Raw genomic sequence first — 20,449 nt, forward strand, 5'->3', positions numbered from 1 at the left:
CTGGGATTCACTCCCACTGGGGACTCTCTGAGAAACTGTGGGATAAACCTCAGAACTGTCCCACCAATGCACAGGCAGGCTGGAGCAATTGCTCAACAACTCCCCTCCCACCTGGGTTGCAGGCTGCCATGGTAGGGTCAGCTCCCCCGCACCTCGGGGCTGTACCTGCAAATAGACTGCACAGCATCAGAGACAACCCTGGGGCCAAAAAGCAGAGACCCCACAGTGCACGTGCGACGTGGGGGGACTGGCATCCAACATGTTCTCAGGGATGCAGGGGACCCGGATGGGGTGGGGGGGAGACCCGGATGTGGTGCCACAGTCTTTTATATCTCCCTTGCCCAAACCCAGCAAATAGGAAACCAAGACTTTGTTGGGAGAATCCTGGGAGGGGAATGAACCCACCACACTTCCCACTCACTGCCCCTTCCCCTCCTCACACACTCACCGGGATCATCGCTACACAGGTCCTCAGCTGTTCAAAGGTGTGAGAAACACAAAGGGAATTTACCCCCCAGCCGGCCAGGGCTGCACCAGCCCCAAGTCCCACATCATGCCCTTCATAAGCTATGCTCTGGCCTCACTGAACAGCCTAGTACCACGGTCCCCCAAGCCTCCCCCCTCGCCCTACCCCCAGATACCCTTTGCCCTCTGCAGTGCCTTTCCTCCCTTGCTTCCCTTGGTTCCAATCCCACCAGAACTTCTGGGCCTGGCAAGGTGTCAGGACCCAGAGGTCAAAAGAAGCCTGGACGGAGGGCTGGGGAGGGCAAGAGACCCCAGGTGTGGGGGAGAGAGATGGAGCAAGATGGGGGGTGAGCTGAGTTCCTAATGGCTGAGGCTGGGTGTTGGGGACGTGCATTTATCACATATCCTGAAACCTGTGACCAGAGGGGACCCATTGCAGCAGCAGACTAGTAAGTACAGCGGCAACTTCTTACCTGCCCTCTTTCAGTTTGCCTTTCCATTTCCCTGACTCTCCTCCTGCGAAGAGGGCTTTGAGGCTTGCCCTCCTGTCTCCCTGTTAAGCCCTGTCCTTGCTGCATCCTCGAAGTCTCAGTCATTGTCTTTGCTGCACAACAAACGGGCAGATGGACCTGGGTTCCTCTGTGTGTGAAGCTTGGAGGCCCAAGGCTGGGCCTCCTTTCAGGCAAGAAACTGCTGTTCGACTCTGAGGAATAAAGTAGGCTGACAGGGTGGGGGCACTAGAGCCCGGGCCTTTCTCCCCAACAGGGGGACTCTGAGCTCCACAGCCCCCACTGGGCTGACAGAGATGTCAGCCCTGCCAGGCAATCTGGGGGCTCCCTCTCCGCTCCCAGTGGTGGGACCTACACCGCTCTCTGAGGACTCTCCCTGCCGATCCTGCTTCCTCCGCCTTCAGCCCAACAAACCTCTGGCACTCCTAACTCCATCTTGGCAACTGCATCCCAGTGGACCTCACCTGACACAACAGAGGTGCACTCGCTTTACCCCACTGTGCCCCTGCTGACGCTCCAAAAATAATGAATACACACGAGCTATAACCATTGTGCTGTATTTAAATATTCACATATAATAAATTAAGCTTTTCACATGAAAAAAATACAGTGGTTGCATATATAACCTAATTTTGGAGATGATATCAAAAATTAAATTTGTGGTCCTTTGAGCACGAGGCCCCAGCTAGGTGGCTCTCCCTCCCTCCTGCCCCTGAGCAAGCACAACCAGACATCAGCTCTGAGACTCTCTCCAGGATCACCCCGGACTGCACGGGGTGGCCCATGCTATGCTCCCATAGCACCCTAATCTCTGTCACTAGATTACTACCCTGTACTTCTGCCCCTGTCACCTCTGCCAGCACCCCAATTCGGCAAGGAGAGGAGGACCTGGCGCAGAGCAAGCACTCAGTAAATGACTTTGGAGAATCACTGAATGGCTGACTGAGGCATGTGTCCCCAAAAAGACACCATGCAAGGTAAAGACTCGTCTACACACTGTTCCTACAGATTTACAAAATGCCAGTGAATAAAGATCAAGGGGCTCCTTCAGGCTGGAGTGAACATGGGGGTGGAAAAGGAAACTGCTCATTATAACCCTTTCTCAAGCCATGGGACCCAGGAGCACCCAGCCAGGCACCCCTGGCACTCTGGAGCAGGACCCCTCACAGGCAGAAGAAATTATATCCACCTTCTGCTCTGCTTCTCTCCAAAGGAGAAGATCTCTTGGTTACTGGCCAAGACAAGAGGCCCAGCAGCCTCATCTGTTCAGGGAGCCCTGAGCTGGCCTCAGCCAGGCTCTGGGGCAGGATCACCAACCAGTGACCCTGGATCGGCCAGGGCTCCACGGACTGGTGCCAAACTTCTCCGGCAGCTTTGAGCGAGACAGAGGCTTCGGTTTTTCTCTCTGGCCCAGGTCCTGGGGGAGATCCTCCAAGGAAGAGATCTCCAAGTCACTCTCATCATCAGAAAGCTGCAGGGAGGGAAGGGGGAGAAGAAGATACATTCTGACAAGGGAGGATGAAAATGCAGGACAGACATGGGGGCGAAATGCAGGTTTGGAAGCAGGAGGGACACACTCCTTCTCCTGTTTTTTCCCGTTTCCCTGTCTTTGAAGACCTGATTCAGAGACCCAGGGTCAGAGTGATTTTAAATGCTCCTGAAATCCCAAAGGCCAAACCAAGGCAAGCTCTTTGAAAAGGCTTACGGCAAATCAGGTTGCTCTTGTAATTTAAACTTTGTCCAGATTTTTTATTTCCCCACACTGATGGAGCTGGAGTCAGCCGTTAGGAACTGGAGTCAAAGGCCAGAGCGTTGACTTTTCTGCATTCCTGAGCTGAATGCAGCCCGGGCTAACGAGCACCTCCCGCCCCCCCAGACAGCTTCTCCGGGGCCTGGTAAACACCCTGACTCGAGGAGTGGCAGAGGAGCTCCAGAGCACCAGGGACTCTCAGCCTGGAAAGTGGCTGGGCTGCAGCCAACGGGAGAGCCCAGAGCCAAGGGTCCAGGCAAGCCCTGCACCACAGTCCCCACTCCAGAGCTCTGTGCCCTCCTGGCACTGAGGGCCATCTGGGCTTTGATAGGAACATCCTATACATTTTCTCCCAGAGTGCAAGGCCGAGCAGCCAGAACCACCCCAGGGCCCAGGGCCCAGGGCAGCAGGCTCCAAGCAGTGCCTCAACCTGCTTCTGGGATACTGGCACGCTTTCCCAATATAGGAGAAGGGACAAACACTTTTTTAATCATTTGGACTCACTACTCACAAACACACACAGGCTGCATAAGAAACCGAACACATTATGTAATAAGAGTATGTTCTCGTAAGAACCCAAAAGTGCTCACTATTCCTGGTCATCCCAGGAGGCGCCTTTTCGACTGAGAAAGGTGAGACACGCATGTGAAGTAACGAGAGCTCCGAACGTTTCTGCCTAAGCAAGTAACAGGCACGCGGGAGTTGTGCCCTGGCCGGAGGCAGTGGGGAGGGGGTCCTACTGGTAATGCTCGCCGAGGCTGAGTCTCGGAGCTCTAAGTCTGATGGCAGCTAGGGCCTCAGAGAGGCAAGGCCACCAAGACATTCTTAGCGATGAGGAATGCCCTGAATATTTAGAACAAAGGTATCTAAATATTCCCATTATATGCTGTCGCCTAGTCTGATGTGCTGTGGGATGCCACTCCAACACCCCACCCTCAGGTGCACACAGCCTGGAGTTGGGGTGTGGGGCGGAGTGAAGGAAGGGGACGGGGCCCATGGTGGGCTGAAGCAGAGCCAGAAGAGAGTAGCTACTGCAAGCAGCCAGGCACAGAACCAGGTCCAGGCTCCGTCAGAGGCGGGAAATGGGAGCATGAGTGACCAGGAGAAAACGACCTGCTGAGCAGCTGCTTGTATAATGAACCAAAAGGCTTTTTAACATCAACGAGGATACAAACAAGAAGTGGCCATCCGTCCCCCTGTGCAGCGGCAGAAGAGACAGTGAGGTCACCCACAGTATCCCACTAGGGCCAAGGCTGACACTCACTAGACCCCACCTCAGGGCCCCAACACCTGGAGTTGGAAATGGCGGCGCAACCTCCAAGAGTCCTACACCCTACCTGAGGCTTCCTTCCTGGCACGGCAGCGCTCTGCGGCCCAGCACTGGGCATTAAGAACAGACTGACCCCTCCAGCAGGCTTCTTCACTGGAGTCTCTAGCTGCTTCTCAAGGTTTTTGACCAGTGACTGCACCAGTGTTCCTGGAAGGCAACCAGAGGGAAAATTCCAGACGATGAATGCCTCATCCTTGTAGGTCATGACCAGGCTCTGGTGTGGGTAGAGGGAGTGTGGAGAAGGGTCAGGAGGAAGAAGGAAGGGCAGCCGCAAAGAAGAGGAGCAAGGACAGAGAGAAGGCCCGGGCCAATGTGTACTGGTGAAAAGAGCCTTTGACCATCCTAAAAATATAACTTCACTTAACGACATGGCTACGGACAGAGGCTTAGGAAGCTGTTCTTCCCCCTTAATGGGAGGCAGAGGCAGAACCTCTGCTCAGTTGGTATATGAAAAGCAAGACTAACATGCAAACACGGCCTCCCTCAACATCTTCACTGAGAAGAAATATCATAAATATAAATTATCACAGAGGGACCGAGGGCCAGACAGGCTTTCTGCAAACTCCATGCAGGAAGGGGGCTAAGCAGGGACATAGACTGTCAACAGACTCCTGGTGACATGCTAAACCACGATGGATGTCCAGGCCTCAGCAACGGCCAGGAAGCAGGGAGCTAACCACCGCCTCTTAGGATTCAAATGTCTGAGGGCCTGAGCAGATGTCTGGGGTTACAACAGCCCTTGGTTCATTGACTCATTCAAGAATTGTTTGTTAAGGGGCGCCTGGGTGGCTCAGTCAGTTAAGCGTCCAACTCTTGATTTAGGCTCAGCTTGTGATCTCAGGATCATGAGATCAAGCCCTGAGTCAGGCTCCGTGCTCAGCACGGAGATTCTCTCTCCCTCTGCCCCTCCCCCTGTTCACATGGGTGCGCTCTCTCAAATAAATAAGTAAATAAATAAAATCTTAAGAAAAAAAGAATTGTTTGCTAAGGGCCACTATGTACCAGGCACCATGTTCCTCACCCCTCATTGTCTTGTCCCGATACCTCATTTTACAGCGAAGGAACCGAAACCCCTCACTCAAGCACAAGCAGGTAGCAAGTGACAGAGCCCAAACTGTATTAGAGGACCCCTGACTCCTGCTTCCAACACCTTTCCACCCTATCGCCCCACCTGGCGGCTATCAGTACCTGGTTCTGGTGGATTCTGATGGACTGGCAGGCTTAGAACGAGCGAGTGAGCTCCTCCAACCTCCAACAGTTAAGCAGTTTGATGTGACAAAACAAGGGGCAAAATAAACCTCCCTCAGATTCTTCCTTCTGATATCTCTGCGATCCCAGGAAAATATCCGATGGGAGGGAGGGTCATTCTCTCCGAGTCACAGTGAGTTGCCAAATCAGAAAACCCAAAGAAAATCACAGGGTATTTCCAGAACTAGAGAAATCTGGGCTGGAGAAGGGCTGCCCCAGTGGTCCCAGATCACTCACCTGAGGAAGCCAGCCCACCTGAGCCTTTGTCAGGGGGCCGGGCACTCCCCTCTGAGCTCTCGGTGTCAGACCAGTCCCAGTCATCCTCTGGCCGGGGCCCCATCCTGGAAGGACCTTTTGGGGGCTGGAGAGATGTCCGCTGCACTGAATGTCCCTCCTCCAAGTCCTCTTCAGAACTGAACGGGGGTGTACTGTCACGGAGGGGAAGAAATGAGGCCTCTATGGACCAGAAACACTTTAAAAGCCAAACTTCCCCCCCTGCAAGTATGTTTGGTTTGCCCCAAGCCAGCCCTGCTCCTTCCCTGGGCCCAGGTGACAGCCAGGAGTCATCCTGGAGCGTGGCAGCCGTACCAGCAACTCTGTTAGAAGATGGGGACCGAACCCTTCCGGTGCAGCAACTAAGGCTTAAGGAAGAAACGGGGAAGGAAAGGGTAGGTTTGTCCTGGCTGGGAGCAAAGGACCCTGGTCTCTTTGTGAGGGCTTGGGAGGGACCCCACCTGAGGTTGGCTTCTGTCTGTTGACTTCTGCCCCGGGCCCTCACTTGTCCGCAGAAGCCTGCGGGAGGCCCGGACGAGGGCTGCCTGAGGCTGGGAGCCACTGCCTCAGACCCAGTGGGAGTGCAGAGTCCGGGGCTCACCTCAGCCCAGGCCCTGGGGCAGCAGGGGTGCCAGAGGGTCCATGTGCTCTGGGACGTGGAGCAGGGGTGGGCACGTGAGCCAGGCCAGGGCCATGGCTGCCGCAGCTCTGAAGAGTCGCCGTGGGTGGCTCTGCCAGCTTGGATGGCAACGCCACATGCAGGGTCCTGGCCTTTGGCTGGGCCTCTTTGATGACCAGTGGGTTCTGCTGGGTTTTGACTAGAAACACAGATAGGAGTAAGTTCCAGGGCATGACCATCTGGGCCCTCGAGCCTGAAGAAGACGTAGAGAGAGGTCCCGGCACACTAGAAATGGACAAGCCACTCTGTCACTCTATACGGTAATAGCCACAGCCAGTATAGTCCTTGCCGCCACCCCAGGTGTCCTGCTGCTGGCCAGACCCGGGGCTGGGACCCCCCCACAGTTCTACCAGAGAGCAGGAGAGCCGCTGGGGTTCCAGGGTCATGTCATCGTCCCCGGAGTCCCACGGGAGTCGGCAGGTCTGAAGAGGGGCCCAGCTTGTCTGCAGCTTCACTCTCCCGGTGCAGTTTTAGGGGCTGATCACACCAAGAGCACCTACCCTCTCTACCCGCCCAGGCTGCAGCTGCGGGAGTGCCGGCAACCTTGCAGGAAGGCCCTCCTGCCACCAGAGGTCGCCACAGGACCACATGGGCCATCCTCATCCACCACTGTCCTCCTGAACTCTCCGTGGCAGGAGTGCTAAAGGCAGGCCGGCAGACCCAGCGCCTCCCTCTTCCGATTGCATCAAGCCCCATTGCGGGGGTGGGGGGGTGGGTCCAGGATCAACAATATTTTTATGGAAAGAGAAGAGAAGTGCATTGCAGGGGATCAGAGTAGGTACTGTTCCATGAAACTCTCACATGTGCGGACTGTGTTTCTTACTGTAGTTCAAGACAGAAAATGTCTGAAATACACTGCTCTCAGAGAACGTGTTTATACAGAAGAGGATCTTCTAGGAAGGGCAGACTGAAGGGAAGGGGAAGGCAGACAAACTGGCTGAGGGAAAGTAACAACAGCAGCTAGTTACTGCACAGACAGCAAGCTAAGCCCTCTACCTACAGCACCCACCGAACCCCGAGCCCTTAGGACAGTGTCGTTCTCCCTGCTTTACAGAGGCTGAGGGAGATCCAGGGACTCAAACAGGGCCCACAATTCCATGGAAGTGCAAACCCAGGTCATCGGCCCCCCCAAATCTAGGGCTCTTGCCACTCACGGCCTTGCTTCATCCCACAGCTTTGCCCCAAAACAAAAAGAGGCACCATCGAGGCAGAGATCAGAGGTGGGCATTCACACTGCACTCATGGGACCCAGAAAACGAGCATGTGGGCGTAGAGCTGGAAAGAGAGGTCTACAAAATGCTGTGAAAACAGTGCTCATCTCACACCTCCGAGACATGCCCTGGGGAACGCAGGGCCCCAGGACCAGGGAAGGGGAGCTAGGCAAGGGAGTGGTTCTCACTCCCGGCTTTCTGACCACAGGAACAAGGGCTGGACGGGAGGGAGCACCTGGAGGAGCAAGGTACCTTTCCTCTTTTGGAAGCCTGTCCTCAGAAGATGCTTTTGTTTCTCTTCCCTGCCTCCCTGTCCCCTCTCCTCTGAGCCCACAGCCCCCCCTTCACCCCACCCCTGTGCTTGGTCCCATCACACCTCCTAGTCCGGGCTGGCTTCCCAGCTGAGGTGGCAAGCCTTGGCACAGATGAGCCTCAGCAGATTTTAAAATTACTGTTTCCTATACCAACTAAAATCATCTCTCATACCCCCAGAGAATGTGGTCCACACTCTGGAAAATTCCTCAGCATGAAGAGTTCAGGTTGGGTCTGCCTGGACATGAGGAGATAAGAGTATCGATGTCTCTCTGGCCACGTATGAGGGAAAGGAGCTGCAACATCGTCCCGCACGAACAGCTTCAGACCCCCTGAAGCCTTCCCCAGAGCCCCTAATTTCAGTAGCCCAGTGGATATGAGAATCCTCCAGAAATGGGGGGCTCTCAAACCTAGGAACACAAGTTCCCTTGTTTTCTCAGTTCCTTGAGGACAGAGCCTGGAGGGTCCTCACCCACAGGCTTGAATCCTCCCCAAGAACCACTAGGCCTGTCCTTGTCACAACCCCCAGGGGCAAAGCAGGGGCTGTGACCTGGCCCAAGGAACCACGGTCCTCGCTCTGAGGATGTGTCAGCAGGCAGAACTCGCCCAGCTTCTCACGCCCTCCCGCAGCTCCTGAGCAGAGTTTTCATTTGATTCATATTTGCCTCCACCTGCAGCCCCAATGCTCTTAGGCCTTGGGCCTTGTCCCAGCACTGACATGCCCCACTTCAGAGCCAGAAACAGAGTGGGCTACTCTCTTTTGGAGCAAAGTCCAATTTGTGGTCAAAGCAAGTAAAGCAGTGCAGAGCTAAGCTTCTGAGTGGGGCAGCAAACTCAAGGCTGATCACAGACCCTAACTCTGGCTCTCCTCCAACTTCCCTGGGTGACTCTGGGGCCCACGCCTAGATTCTGGTTCCCCCAACAGAGGACTTTTGGACGTAGTCATCTGTAAGGATGCTATCAACTCGCCCTTGAAAGTAATGCCCTGCTGGGGGCAAGCAGTACACCCTCCTCGTGTGCAAACCAGCTGGATCCTCCCAGTCACGGCCCCCAATCAAGCCCTCTCACCAGCTCACCTGGAGCCTTGGTGTCTGGCTGGGACGCCGGGGCCCTGTTTCTCTGTCTCTCCTTCACTCTGCTGGTGGCTTCCTTGACAAGCTTTTCCCTTAGACTCAGAAATTCAGAAAACCTCCGTGCCTTCTGCTCCCGCTGGGCTCTCAGGAGGGACTCAAGGTGTCTGAGGGTTTGAAAGGGGATTCCCTTTGCATCCTAAAAAAAAAAAAAAACAGAAGTTCCTCTTTGGAGACAGAAGCCCCCCTTCTCCTTCCCCTAAGCCTGCCGTACCTGCTGCTGGCCTGGGAGTCACTGTGACCAGCACCGGGTGCTCTCTGGGAGAGGATGCGGTGAGCGTCAGAGCAGGGTGGGCAGCGGCTGCACACGCTGCAGAAAGTGTGGTGGTTTAGGGTCTGGGAGCCTCGTCAAAACACGCAAAGGGACTGCGCATGACTCCATCGACACCCCAGCTTACAGGGCTCAGAGGGGACTGCCTTTCCACCACTGCCTGCATCTGAGGATGGAGACCACGGCTTCCTCCTTTTTGTACCTTGTGCACTATCATTATGCTACACACGTTGCTAACAACGTTTGAAAAATCAACTGCAAGAAACAAAAGCTGGGTAACCTGCCGAGGACCTACTAGAAGTTGCTTGGGCTTTTGGTAGCTACCCAGAGCCCGTGAGGATTCATTCAAGGTTAGAAAGAAATGTTTTAATCAAGTCTGATCACAGGGCCATAGTTAGATGGAACAGTAGTTGAAAATGGCCAAAGATTAGCGTTTCAATTTAATAATATATTTCATGGGTGCCTTTAATGAAAAGACGCACGCTCTGGTTGAACACGGGCATGGGGGAACAACGGCATTCAACTACTATTTGTACCAGACGTAGCTTTCAGTGCCTTCTTCACCCACAGCCACTCGCTGAGTGGCGTGGCCACGTGGGCCACTGATGATGGACATTCACCCAGGGGACCCTTCCAGAGGGCAGACTGAGCCAATTAAATTCCCTGTCAGAATTGGACACAGAAGGGGCGCCTGGGTGGCTCAGTCGGTTAAGCGTCTGCCTTCAGCTCAGGTCATGATCCCAGGGTCCTGGGATCGAGCCCCACGTCAGGCTCCCTGCTCCGTGGGAAGCGTGCTTCTCCCTCTCCCTCTGCCCTTTCCTCCTGCTTGTGTTCCTGCTCTCGCCATCTCTCAAATAAATAAATAAAATTTTTTTAAAAAGAAAGAAAGAAATGGACACAGAAGAAAGCAGCCAATGAATGGAGAGCATAGCGAGGTCAGGACATAGGGTGACACCCCAAGAAACCATTAGAAATGGAGAAGAGAGACCACACTGCTGCCATGGGGTGAGGAGAAGCCGTGTGGGCTTATGTTCCCGGATATGAAAGACACCCCAACTGGAACAAGTAAGATGAATAAGCCTACACCGTTAAGAGCCATCAAGCATTTGTCAGGTGAAGAACGCTGTGCACCTAAATGGTAGGCCGCAGCCCTTGCAAGAGTGGCCCTGGCACTTACTCTCTTTATCCCCATGCTTTCCAGTTTCTCTTCCAGGGTGTCCTCCAGGATTGGCCTGAACTGCTTCAGCAGGGTGGGGTTTTGCCTCAGAGCAGCCAGCACCTTCTGCTGTCCATCTCGGGAGTCCTCCAGATCTGCAGCACACGACAATCCACCAAGGTCAGCCTGGGCGCCCAAAACCTCCATTCCCTAAGCCCCACTGCACCTGCCTGGCCCTCACTGGCCCGTGACCCTGGTCTCTGGCCGGCGAGCCCAGGGCCATGGACCCCACCTGAGAGTCCATCCCCAATGCTGGGGTGTTTCTGCTGCTGGCTACCACTGCTTCAGACCACCGACCTGCCTGCAGGATCCTCCTCCCCTGCCAGTCCGGGGCCTCCAAGATCTGGGCTCAGTGCTGCCCAGGTTAGCTCGGGACTTTCGGGCTTTTGACTTGCTCTGGAGTCCAGGCAGTAGCCTGTTCCCGAGCTCCATTCGTCCCCCCACCCAGTTTTACTGCGATGTAGTTGACATACAGCAGCGTATAAGTTTAATGTACAGCGTAATGGCTTGGCTTTATTGTGAGATTATTATCACAGTGAGTTTAGTTAACGTCCCCCCTCTCATATCGATACAAAAGAAAAAATGAATCCATTTTTCCTTGTGATGGAAACTCTTGGGATCTCCTCTCTTCACAGCTTTGCTGTGCACCTTCCAGTAGGGTTAGGACTAGTCGTCATGCCCATGATATCCCCAGCACTCATTTCTCCTCTCACTGGAAGCTTGTACCTTTCGACCTCCTTCCTCCTGTCCCCTACCCCTACCACTCTCCTCTGGTAACCACAAATTATGATCTTTTTTCTACGAGTTTGGTTTTTGGTTTGTTTAGATTCTACATATAAGGGAGATGATACAATATTTGTCTTTCTCTGTCGGACTTATTTCATTTCACATAATGCCCTCAAGGCCCATCCATGTTGTCACAAATGGCAGGCTTTCCCTCTTTTTATGGCTGAATAATGTATCTACCTCAACTTCATTATCCATTCATCCATCAATGAACAATTAGGCTGTTTCCATATGTCGGCTATTGTAAACAGCAGATTCCAGGCCCTGCCTGCTGCCGGCCCCATGTAATCCTGGCCCCACCTGATGCCCTCACCTACTGCCATACCAGGTTCTGCTCTCATCCAAGGGCTCCAATGCTGGTGGGATAGACACCATAAACTTCCCTCAAGTTTACTGTCTATAGAGATCAGGGATTCACCCTTCAACGTAGCATACATCAGAACCACATGAGTTAAAAACCGCACATTCCCTGGCCCCACCCTCCAGAGAGTCTGATTCCATGGGCCTGGGGAAGGGCCCTGGAATCTGTACTTTAACTTACCTAAATGATTATGGTGGAGGTGAGCCACAGACCATACCAAGAAATACGGACCCAGAGGAGAACAAAATAAGCAATCACAATAAACTGTGGTCATTGCTGCAAAGGGGCCTTCCAAGGTGAGTCAAGGACCTCTTCCCAGAAGTGCTTTTCAGGTCCAGTGTGGGGTGGAGGGTGGGAGGGAGGATGGGCACACTGCCCTCAGAGCTGGACCAGCCCTTTGATTCACTCAATAGACATTTGCCGACAAGTAATATGGAGAATGAACACGCCAGTACTGGGGTGCTGGGGACACAGAAGAAGACCCTCAAGGAGCTCACATTCAGGAGTGGCCATGTGAACTGTGGCAGCATATTTGAATCTCCTGGGCCCCATCCCAAACTAATTACATCAGAATCTCTGAGAGTGGGCCCCAGGCTTCACTATTTATTTTTAAAACTCCCCAGATCTTCTAACAAACACCCAAGCCTGAGAACAAATTGTTCGAGAGCAATGTGTGAGCCTCAAAGTGTGAGCCTCAGCATCAGCACCATCTGGTAACTGACTAGAAATGCAGATTTTCAGATCCCACTCCAACCCTACTGAGTCAAACATTATGGATGTGGAGCCCAGCAATCTGTGTTTTAACAAGCCGCCCCCCACCAGGTTGATTCTCCTCCATCACGTCTACACTGGGGCATGAGCCCCAACCTTGGCCGCACATTGGAATCACCAGGAGCTTTAAATACTACTGATGCCTGGAACCCTCGCCTATACGTTCTGATTTAGGCCGTAGGGGGCTGGTGTGGTCCTTGGAGTGTTACAAGCGACCTGGGTGATTCTTAATGTGCAGTCAGCTGCAGACAGCCACTGGTCTGACAATGGGTCTCCAACTTGAGCAAGAATCGGGATGCCCTGGACAATGTGTGAAAACATAGGCTGCTGGGCCCCGCCCCAAAATTTCTGAGTCTGTTTACATGGGATACGGCTGAGAATTCGAAAACTTTCCTTTCTAACAAGTTCCCAAGTGATACTGCTCGTGCTGATCTGGGACTAGAAGAGGCAGGCAAGCACATGAGGAGGGCGAGCACCGTGTGACCAGTGTGGGAGACCTCCACTGGGTGTGACAAGATGGGACGGGTAGGGGTCAGCCGAAGCACCCTCCTCAGCCTCCTCCTCTCTAGGACTCGGCAGCCCCTGTTGGAGAATTCGGTTCATCCCCTCTATGGACCTCAACAGGTCCAGTAACGGGTTGTGCTACTCAGCAGATACCTTCCCCTAAAAAAGGTACACGCAACTCTTATTTTTACTGCTAAATTCCAAGATTAAATGCCCAGGGTGGGGGTGGGAGAGTAGTAGAGGACTAGTTAAATAAATTTTAGTTCATCCATCCAAAAGAATACTGTAAAGCCCTGAAAAAATAATGAAACAATTCTATGTAAAGGGATATAAAATGATTTCCCAAATAAGTTGTTAAGAAAATAAATAACCACATACAGAGCAGTATGTATAGTATGATCCCATTTGGGGAAAGGAGGGGGGGGAAATGCATAAACACATGTGCTTATATCTGCACCAAATATCTTTGGAAAGATATATGAGAAACCATAGCAGTGCAATCTCTGGGTGGAAACTGGATAGCCCAGCGGGAGGGAGACCTACTTCTCACTGTACACACACCCTTTTGCTTGCTTGCTCACTTGTTTGCTTGCTTTTTTGCTTTTTTTCCAAGAGCATAGATTACTATCTCAGAAGTAAAGAAAAAATGTTACATTAAAAAACAAAATACCATACCCCATCGCGAACTCTTTGGTGACACAATAAAACCCTTTCATGGGTGCATCTGTTGGGTCACTTTGGAATTGTCATATCGTAACCTGGCTCCAGAGGGCAGGCCTTGGTCAGCGGGTCAGCTGTGAGCACCCCCTGATCTTTCCTAGGAGCTCCTTCTCCCCAGCTCCCCCAGGAGCTCCCCGCAGTTAGGGAACACTGCTATTTTTTTTTTCACTTCTCCTTTGCATCCCCTCGAATTTATCTGGTTGAGCTCTCTCTGCATATCAGACTCACCACTGAATGGACCGAATAAAAACAGGTGCCCAGTGCTGTGAAGAGGGAGCCGAGGCAGACCCCCGAGCGGCAGTCCGGGCCTAAGTGCTCTGTGCCGCACGCTCGCCATGCAGGATAAAACCGCGCAGGCCGCTTCAAGCCCGCACAGGGAGTCCTCACCCGCCGCTCTGGACAGTACCAGGGGAGAGGCGGTGGGACAGGCACAGGGTCAGGCTATGCATCAGACGCCGCTCCAAATCCTGCCTCTGCCCGCCTGCTGGTTCTGTGACTCCGGGCAAGTCACTGACCCTCTCTGGGTTTCCCCACCAGTGACCCATCAGATCACATGTTAGTGCCTGCGTGCAACAACCCCCCCCCCGCCGGAACACAAAAGGTGCTTGAGAAATATTCGTTTCGTGTCCCTGCTTCCCTTCCTCTCAGCTTCCGGTGGCCAGACAGTGAGTATTTTCTCACCAACAAGCTAAACGATGAGGAGGACAAATCTGTGTCACCGGGGAGAGTCAGGCCTCACCTTCCTCGGAAGAGTCCTCTTCTATGTCCACAGCCTTTGGGCCCTTGCAGGTCCCTGAGGAGAGCCCAACAGTTAGCAGCCCCAATGCCCTGGACCCCATCCCTGACTTGGAGGAAAGCACTGGACACCACGTGAGTGCCAGCCAGAAAGAGCAAGCCTTCCAGTCGTTTCTGCACCAGGAGAGGCAGGATGGAGCCGTGGTCACAAGTGCAGACAGCGGGAGCCAGAAAGACCGGAGTTCACGGTCCAGCTTGCCCATCGCTGGCCGCGCACAACACGGGGTGGAGGGTCTCGGAAGCCCGCCAAGCCCCGGTCTCCTCGTCTAAAAAATGAGGATGGTAATGCCCGGCTCACATTAAATAGTGGGGACGATGTAATGAGACAATGAAACTAAAGTGCTTGGCGAAGCACATGGCACACATCCCAGCCCCAGCCCTCGGGACATTCGGGGCCCCAGGGATGGGGCCTCTCTGACCTGCTTGCAATGCTGGGAAAGAAACGTCTGACCCCGAGGCAGGGGATGGAGAGAGACGTGGGGGTTTGCAAGAAAAGGCAGAAGGGTGGCTAAAGAGATAGGACAGAGGAAGTGGGATGGAGTCAGAAGGGCCAGGTTTCCTAAGGGGCTGGCCAAGGTCCTCCAGACAGGGGCAGTCCCCTGTGGGTGACCGTCTCCCTTTAGATGCCGGCACGTGCAGCCATTAGACACTCACACACACAAACACCACACAGCAGCACACCAAGGTACCCCAGAGGAAGACGGCACATACTCTCAAACAGGCCACATTCACATAGATTTGGGGTCAACTTGCTACACACTGGGAGCAAGATATAAGTTGATGGCTCGAACCACAGGCATGAGGAATTAGAGAGAAGCTTTTCATGAACCCCGCTCCATCAATCACTGCCCACAGGATCCTCACCCTTCCCCGGGTCTCCACCACCCCACAGAGAGGAGCAGGCCAGGCAAGAATCCATCCTGTCTGCCCCAGAAGCAGGTATCTTCTTGCCCTCCCTCACCCAGCCAGCGAGCCTGACACCCCATGACCCATGAGCTGCTCTCACCGCTGCCCCCCTCATTCCATAAATTGACTGGTGGGGAACAGGAGAGAGAAGAGGCCAAGACTGTTAGAAAATACCCCGTGAGAACTTACCCTCCTCCTTCCTGAGAGACATGGTCTGGATCTACAAAAATGTGGAACAGAGCAGGTCACAGGCAGCAGGGAACTCTGCTCTGTGCCGTGGGTCTACCCAGGACCACAGAGAAGGGACAGCCAGTGTTTCCGTGCCCCCCGCCCGGGGAACTAGAAGGAGCTCGGAGTATGCTGCCCCAACCCTCCAGCGCATCTCCTGCCGTCCCTACGTGAGGGGGGATGGCACCGAGCCTGAACGGCAGCAGCCGGGATGGCGCCGTGCTCCATTTTCCCACCGTGGGGAGGCAAGAATGCCCCCTCTTCAGAGAGGGACTGTGACTTGAAGGGCAGGAGCCCCACGCAAGTGCAGTGAGACAGGAACACAGCAATACTACTGGTACACTTGGTGGACAACCAGGGTGAGGCAGGCTCCCTCCCACCATATGGGCATCTGAGCTGAGGGCCCCCTGGGCAGAAGGAGGCATGAGCCGGGCAGTCACTAAACTGCTCAGCCCCCTTTTCCAGGAGGTGCCTCTTCATCCTCCTTCCACACAGTTGCACACGGGACAGCCACCTGTTACAATCTGACCCCGCGCCACAGCCGTAGCCGACTGTCTAGGTTGGGGAGAATTCTGAACTGGAAACATGTGAAGTCAAGAGCCGGGCAGCCAACGGGTTTTGGTTTTTCTGTTATTTGTTTGCTTGTTTGTTTTGTCACATGGGACAGATATGACGTGAAAGCTGAGCTTCAGAATAAAAGGAAAAAAACTGAAGCAGATCTAGAGAAAAGAACAGAGACACACAACAAAGCAAAACTCCTGACCACATTCATGTCTCTGGTTCCAGTTAATCCCAGACTCAGCTGCTCTCCTGCCTTGAACTCTCTGAGACGTCCTGTCTACCCTTACGACAAATTCCCTCTTCTGCTTGAGCTTGGGTTGTTTTCTATTATCGACTGATGAATGACACATCCAATGTCGACTTCCAACTACTTCCTCCTTTGCCCGCCTCTATTCTAGAGACTGTAAAACTAATTATTTGCTTTCTAACCTTCCTTGCAACTATGGTTGCCCATGTCATACAGCTTTGACCAATAAAATATAAGCAAAAGTCTTAGGAAGGGGCCTTTTCATCAACTTCTTCTATTGCATATGGTTGTGATGGTTGGGATGGTATGACAGCCATCTTGCAATTATGAGAGTCAAGCATGAGAACAAAAGTCAACCCACTGAAGCTGGCAAAAAAGAAAAACTTAGCTTGGATTTCCAATGGCATAATTTTGCTGCTAAACCAAGGCCATCAACTGTCACCTCTTCTGATGTTACAATACAAATAAACCCCTATTAACCTATTCTAAATCCATGTATAGCCAATGGGTTCCTTAGTGAAATATTTGCCAACAAGAGTTCTGGGTAACAGAAGAAAGAATCTCCAGACTGGACCTGAGGTGGCCAGAGCAATGAAGAGCTAAGTGGGGGGATGCACAGGAAAAAGAAAAGCAGCAGGGAGAGGGTCAGATATACTACCTGAGTGAAGGATGGCTGGGAGAACAGAAAAGCACAAATAGCCGGGGCGCAGGAACAAGGAGACTGAACTAGATCGTGACAGGAGGCGCTCTGCTTGGGAAATCTGTGCCGAGGGTGGTTTCAGAACCATGACAAGGCCCTGGGGCCACAGAGGGACCCCTCCTCTGATGGCAGAGACACCTCTCCCCTGACATGCAGCTCAGAAGGGGGAGTTGAGCCTGGACTAGGTAGAGAGTTATCAACAGTAGGTGGTCAGTTCTAGGAGAGAGGTGCTTCGTGAGTAGGTGACTTTTCATCATACTAGTTTGTCTGACAACCTCATCAGAGGCAGTTAATTTAGGAAAAGTGTATTGGCCAGGAAATTATGTCTGAGAACGCACTGAAAAGAGCACAAGCTTTGCATTGCACTGCCTGGCCAGGGCTGAATCCTCCCCCCACCCCGGCCCTTATAGGGTGTGCTCTGTGGACTCCTCCAGCCTGTTCCATCATCTGTCACATGAAGATGGGGGGAAGACAGTGTCTGCCTTGAAGGGCAGTAGTGATGTTTAAATGAAGTAATAAGACAAGTATCAACCAGGTGCCAGCCCTTAGACAGTGTCTGGTGTTGGTGTGAACCTAGTAACACTGCCCCTCAGGACAACAGGGGCATCTTCAGCCTGGAAAGAGACAGGCTGCATCCTCATCATTCTTTTCTCTCTTTAGAGAGTCTCACTAATGAGACCACTGCCAGTGAGTCCCAGAGAATCAAAGGAGATCCTCACAGAGAAGAGGTCCAGGGGCCCCGAGGTCCGGCTGGGAAGAGGGACAGACCTACCATCTCCTCCTGGGAGGCGATGAGCCTGGCTTGTTCCTGGAGCTGGGTGTGGAGAGCACTGATCTGGCGCTGGGACTGGGCAGCTGCTTTCCTCTGATCCTGAGACAGGGAGGCCTGGAGCCTCTCGTTCTGCTCCTGCAGCTGGTGGGCACAGGAGACTCGGTCAGTCAAATGTCACAGGGACCCCTGAGTGCCCAGTAGCTGCAGGGCCTGCACCTGTAGGCAAACCGCTGACCGCGGTTTTACCTGAAGTGGGGTAGCGGGTTTCCAGACCTGGGCAGGTGGCTTTCTAACAAGATGGACTACTTTCCAGTTTGGGGACATTTTCAAGCTGTGCTTGAAGGGAAGCAAGAATTGGATGCAGGCCCCTAAGATCAGGGCAAAAAGGCTCTCTGTCCAGCGTGACCACCCACTGAAGGACAGTCAGATAACCTGAGGCCATTCAAGAGTCATCAAACGGTGTTTTTAGGTAAAAACAAAAGGTGAAGAAAATATGGTCCCATGCTGTTGTAAGAGTAGAAAGAAAATGAGACTGTTTTCTATTTGCATAAAGAAACTCTAGGAAAATACACAAGAGAGCAGTACAAGTTGTCAGCCACGGGGTGGGTGTTGGGGGCGGGTGGATGGAGATGGGGGGAGAAGTGAACCCTAATATATTTCAGTGCATTGTACTGAGTGTGCCTTAATAGCTTTCTTCTGCTTTTGGAATAAATTGAACTGTATTTCCTATTTGAAGACGTTTCAAATAAAATAAAACCGTCAGATGGGAATTACTGGAAATGGGGGCATCTATCACGCGCCGGTCTCTGGTCTGAGCACTTTCATCTTCTGCACTTTCTGCCAGCAGCACCCGGGGCTCTTGTTAATCAGCTTCCTCCTCAACTTGCTTCCTCCTCAGGGGCATTTTCAGAGAAGCTGTTTTCTCATCCTGAGGCCTGCTGCTCTCTGTTCCCTGGTCTCAGTATCGGAGACCCTCCATTTGGGCCCCCCCAAACGATGGCTGAGGCTCTCTCCTGGGTGGGGTGTCAAAGGGCCCAAACACGAAATGACCAGGCAATGCAGCTGAGGTTTCCAGCACAGCTCTCCGTGGAGGGCCTGAAGGGGCCCCTGCTTAGGGGACCACACAGTAAAGCAGATGTTGGGCTCAGAAGAAAAGGCCCAGAGGCCCCTACTCCTGGCCAGGGAGGCTACTGTCAGCGCAGCTGACCCCTTCCGTGGATTGACTGGGGTCAGCCGCCAGGAACACATTCAGCACCAAAATACCAGACAACCAGTTTGAAGGGGGTAGTGGTGGAGGATGGGGATGCTGTAGGATAAGAGGAGGTCTCAGGAAACCCAGCTCCCCCAAACCACCGAAGCGGAGTTACCTCTTGCTTCTGAGCTGCATGCTGTCCCTGAAGTTCCTTCATTTTTCTCTTCCATTCTGCTTTCTGAAAAAGATAAATGTTGTCAAATGGGCCTCTGGATACCAGAATATGTTATAAAGCTATAGGAATTAAAAAGTACTGGCTCATGATTAGGCAGAGTAGTGAAAAGAATAAAGAGCCCAGACAAAGATGGGGGTGGGAAATGGAATCTTAGTCTGGGGGAAATAGATTATTGACAACTGGAGTTCAAACAGGTGGTTAATGCCTAGAAAAAAAAATATATGAACTTGAATCTTCATTTCATATCTTAAACCAAAATAAGTTTTAGGTGGGTCAAAGATGTAAACTTAAAAAATGGAAGTGACATCAGTAAGATGGTACCATTGGAGATTCCAGCTCTCAAACCACCCACAGATGAGGATTCCTTTAAGGGAACCCAGGAATTCCCAGCTGAGAGTTTCTAGCACCTCAAAGGCGCAAAAAAACACACAAACAACAATAACAACAACAACAACAAAACGAGAATAGATGCATTCCAGAGAAGTTTCATTTTACCCGCATCAGCTCTCTCCAAGGTGGCACAGCTCAGTGCCAAGAGAGACGCCCCTCAGCCCACAGTTTTTCCCACGGAGGAAAGTGAGAGCGAGTGAGCACCTTCTGCCCCGGCCTTACAGGATGCTGCCCAGGAGGCCCACTTCTGTCCCACCCCTCTCAGAACTGAGGGACAGGGCAGAGCAAATCAGCCTGTGTTGGTGGCACAGGGATCTCAACAACCAGCCACAGCTCCAACTGGCTGGTTTGTGGACACCAGGAGGTGTAAGATGAGAAGTATTTATATGCAACCAATATTAAGTTGTTATCAGCTTAAAATAGACTGCTATAATATAAGATGATTTATGTAAGTCTCACACTAATCACAGAAAAACCTATAGTGGATATGCAAAAGATGAAGGAATCAAAGCATGACCACTACAAAATAAAACCATCAAACCAAAAAGGAAGGCAGCAAGAGAGGAGGAAAGGAACAAAGTAACTACAAAACGGTCTGAAAATAATTAACAAAACGGCAATAAGTAAGTCCTTACTCACCATTAATTACTTTAAATTTAAATGGATTAAGTTCTCCAATCAAAAGACATAGAGTGCTGAACGGGTTAGAAAAACAAGATCCAGCTACATGGTGCCTACGGGAGACTCACTTTAAGGCCATACATACGCTGAAACTGAAGGGATGGGAAAAGATATTTCATGCAAACTGTAACCAGGAGAACAGGGGTAGCTATACTTCCATCAGGCCACAAAGGCTTTAAGTAAAAAACTGTTACAAGAGACAAAAA

The 20,449-nt window shown here is 52.4% G+C and overlaps 1 protein-coding gene across 3 annotated transcripts in view; it reads right to left on the reverse strand.

The window, feature by feature from the left end:
- Window positions 1–1,515: 1,515 nt before the first annotated feature.
- DZIP1L (DAZ interacting zinc finger protein 1 like) overlaps window positions 1,516–20,449 on the reverse strand; it is a 41,728-nt gene continuing 22,794 nt past the window's right edge. For all 3 annotated transcript variants that reach the window (XM_081826896.1, XM_081826884.1, XM_081826891.1), the window contains exons 8-17: window positions 19,113–19,175; window positions 17,746–17,886; window positions 15,427–15,457; window positions 14,276–14,329; window positions 10,356–10,489; window positions 8,854–9,046; window positions 6,177–6,393; window positions 5,540–5,730; window positions 4,062–4,201; window positions 1,516–2,445 (exon numbers count right to left, since the gene is read on the reverse strand). In XM_081826896.1, the coding sequence (XP_081683022.1) occupies window positions 2,284–2,445; window positions 4,062–4,201; window positions 5,540–5,730; window positions 6,177–6,393; window positions 8,854–9,046; window positions 10,356–10,489; window positions 14,276–14,329; window positions 15,427–15,457; window positions 17,746–17,886; window positions 19,113–19,175 (1,326 nt within the window). In that variant the 3' untranslated portion in view covers window positions 1,516–2,283. The remainder of the gene's footprint in view (window positions 2,446–4,061; window positions 4,202–5,539; window positions 5,731–6,176; window positions 6,394–8,853; window positions 9,047–10,355; window positions 10,490–14,275; window positions 14,330–15,426; window positions 15,458–17,745; window positions 17,887–19,112; window positions 19,176–20,449) is intronic.

Source organism: Leptonychotes weddellii, chromosome 1 (assembly GCF_054177405.1).
Source record: "Leptonychotes weddellii isolate Sample4059 chromosome 1, ASM5417740v2, whole genome shotgun sequence".
NCBI lineage: Eukaryota > Metazoa > Chordata > Mammalia > Carnivora > Phocidae > Leptonychotes > Leptonychotes weddellii.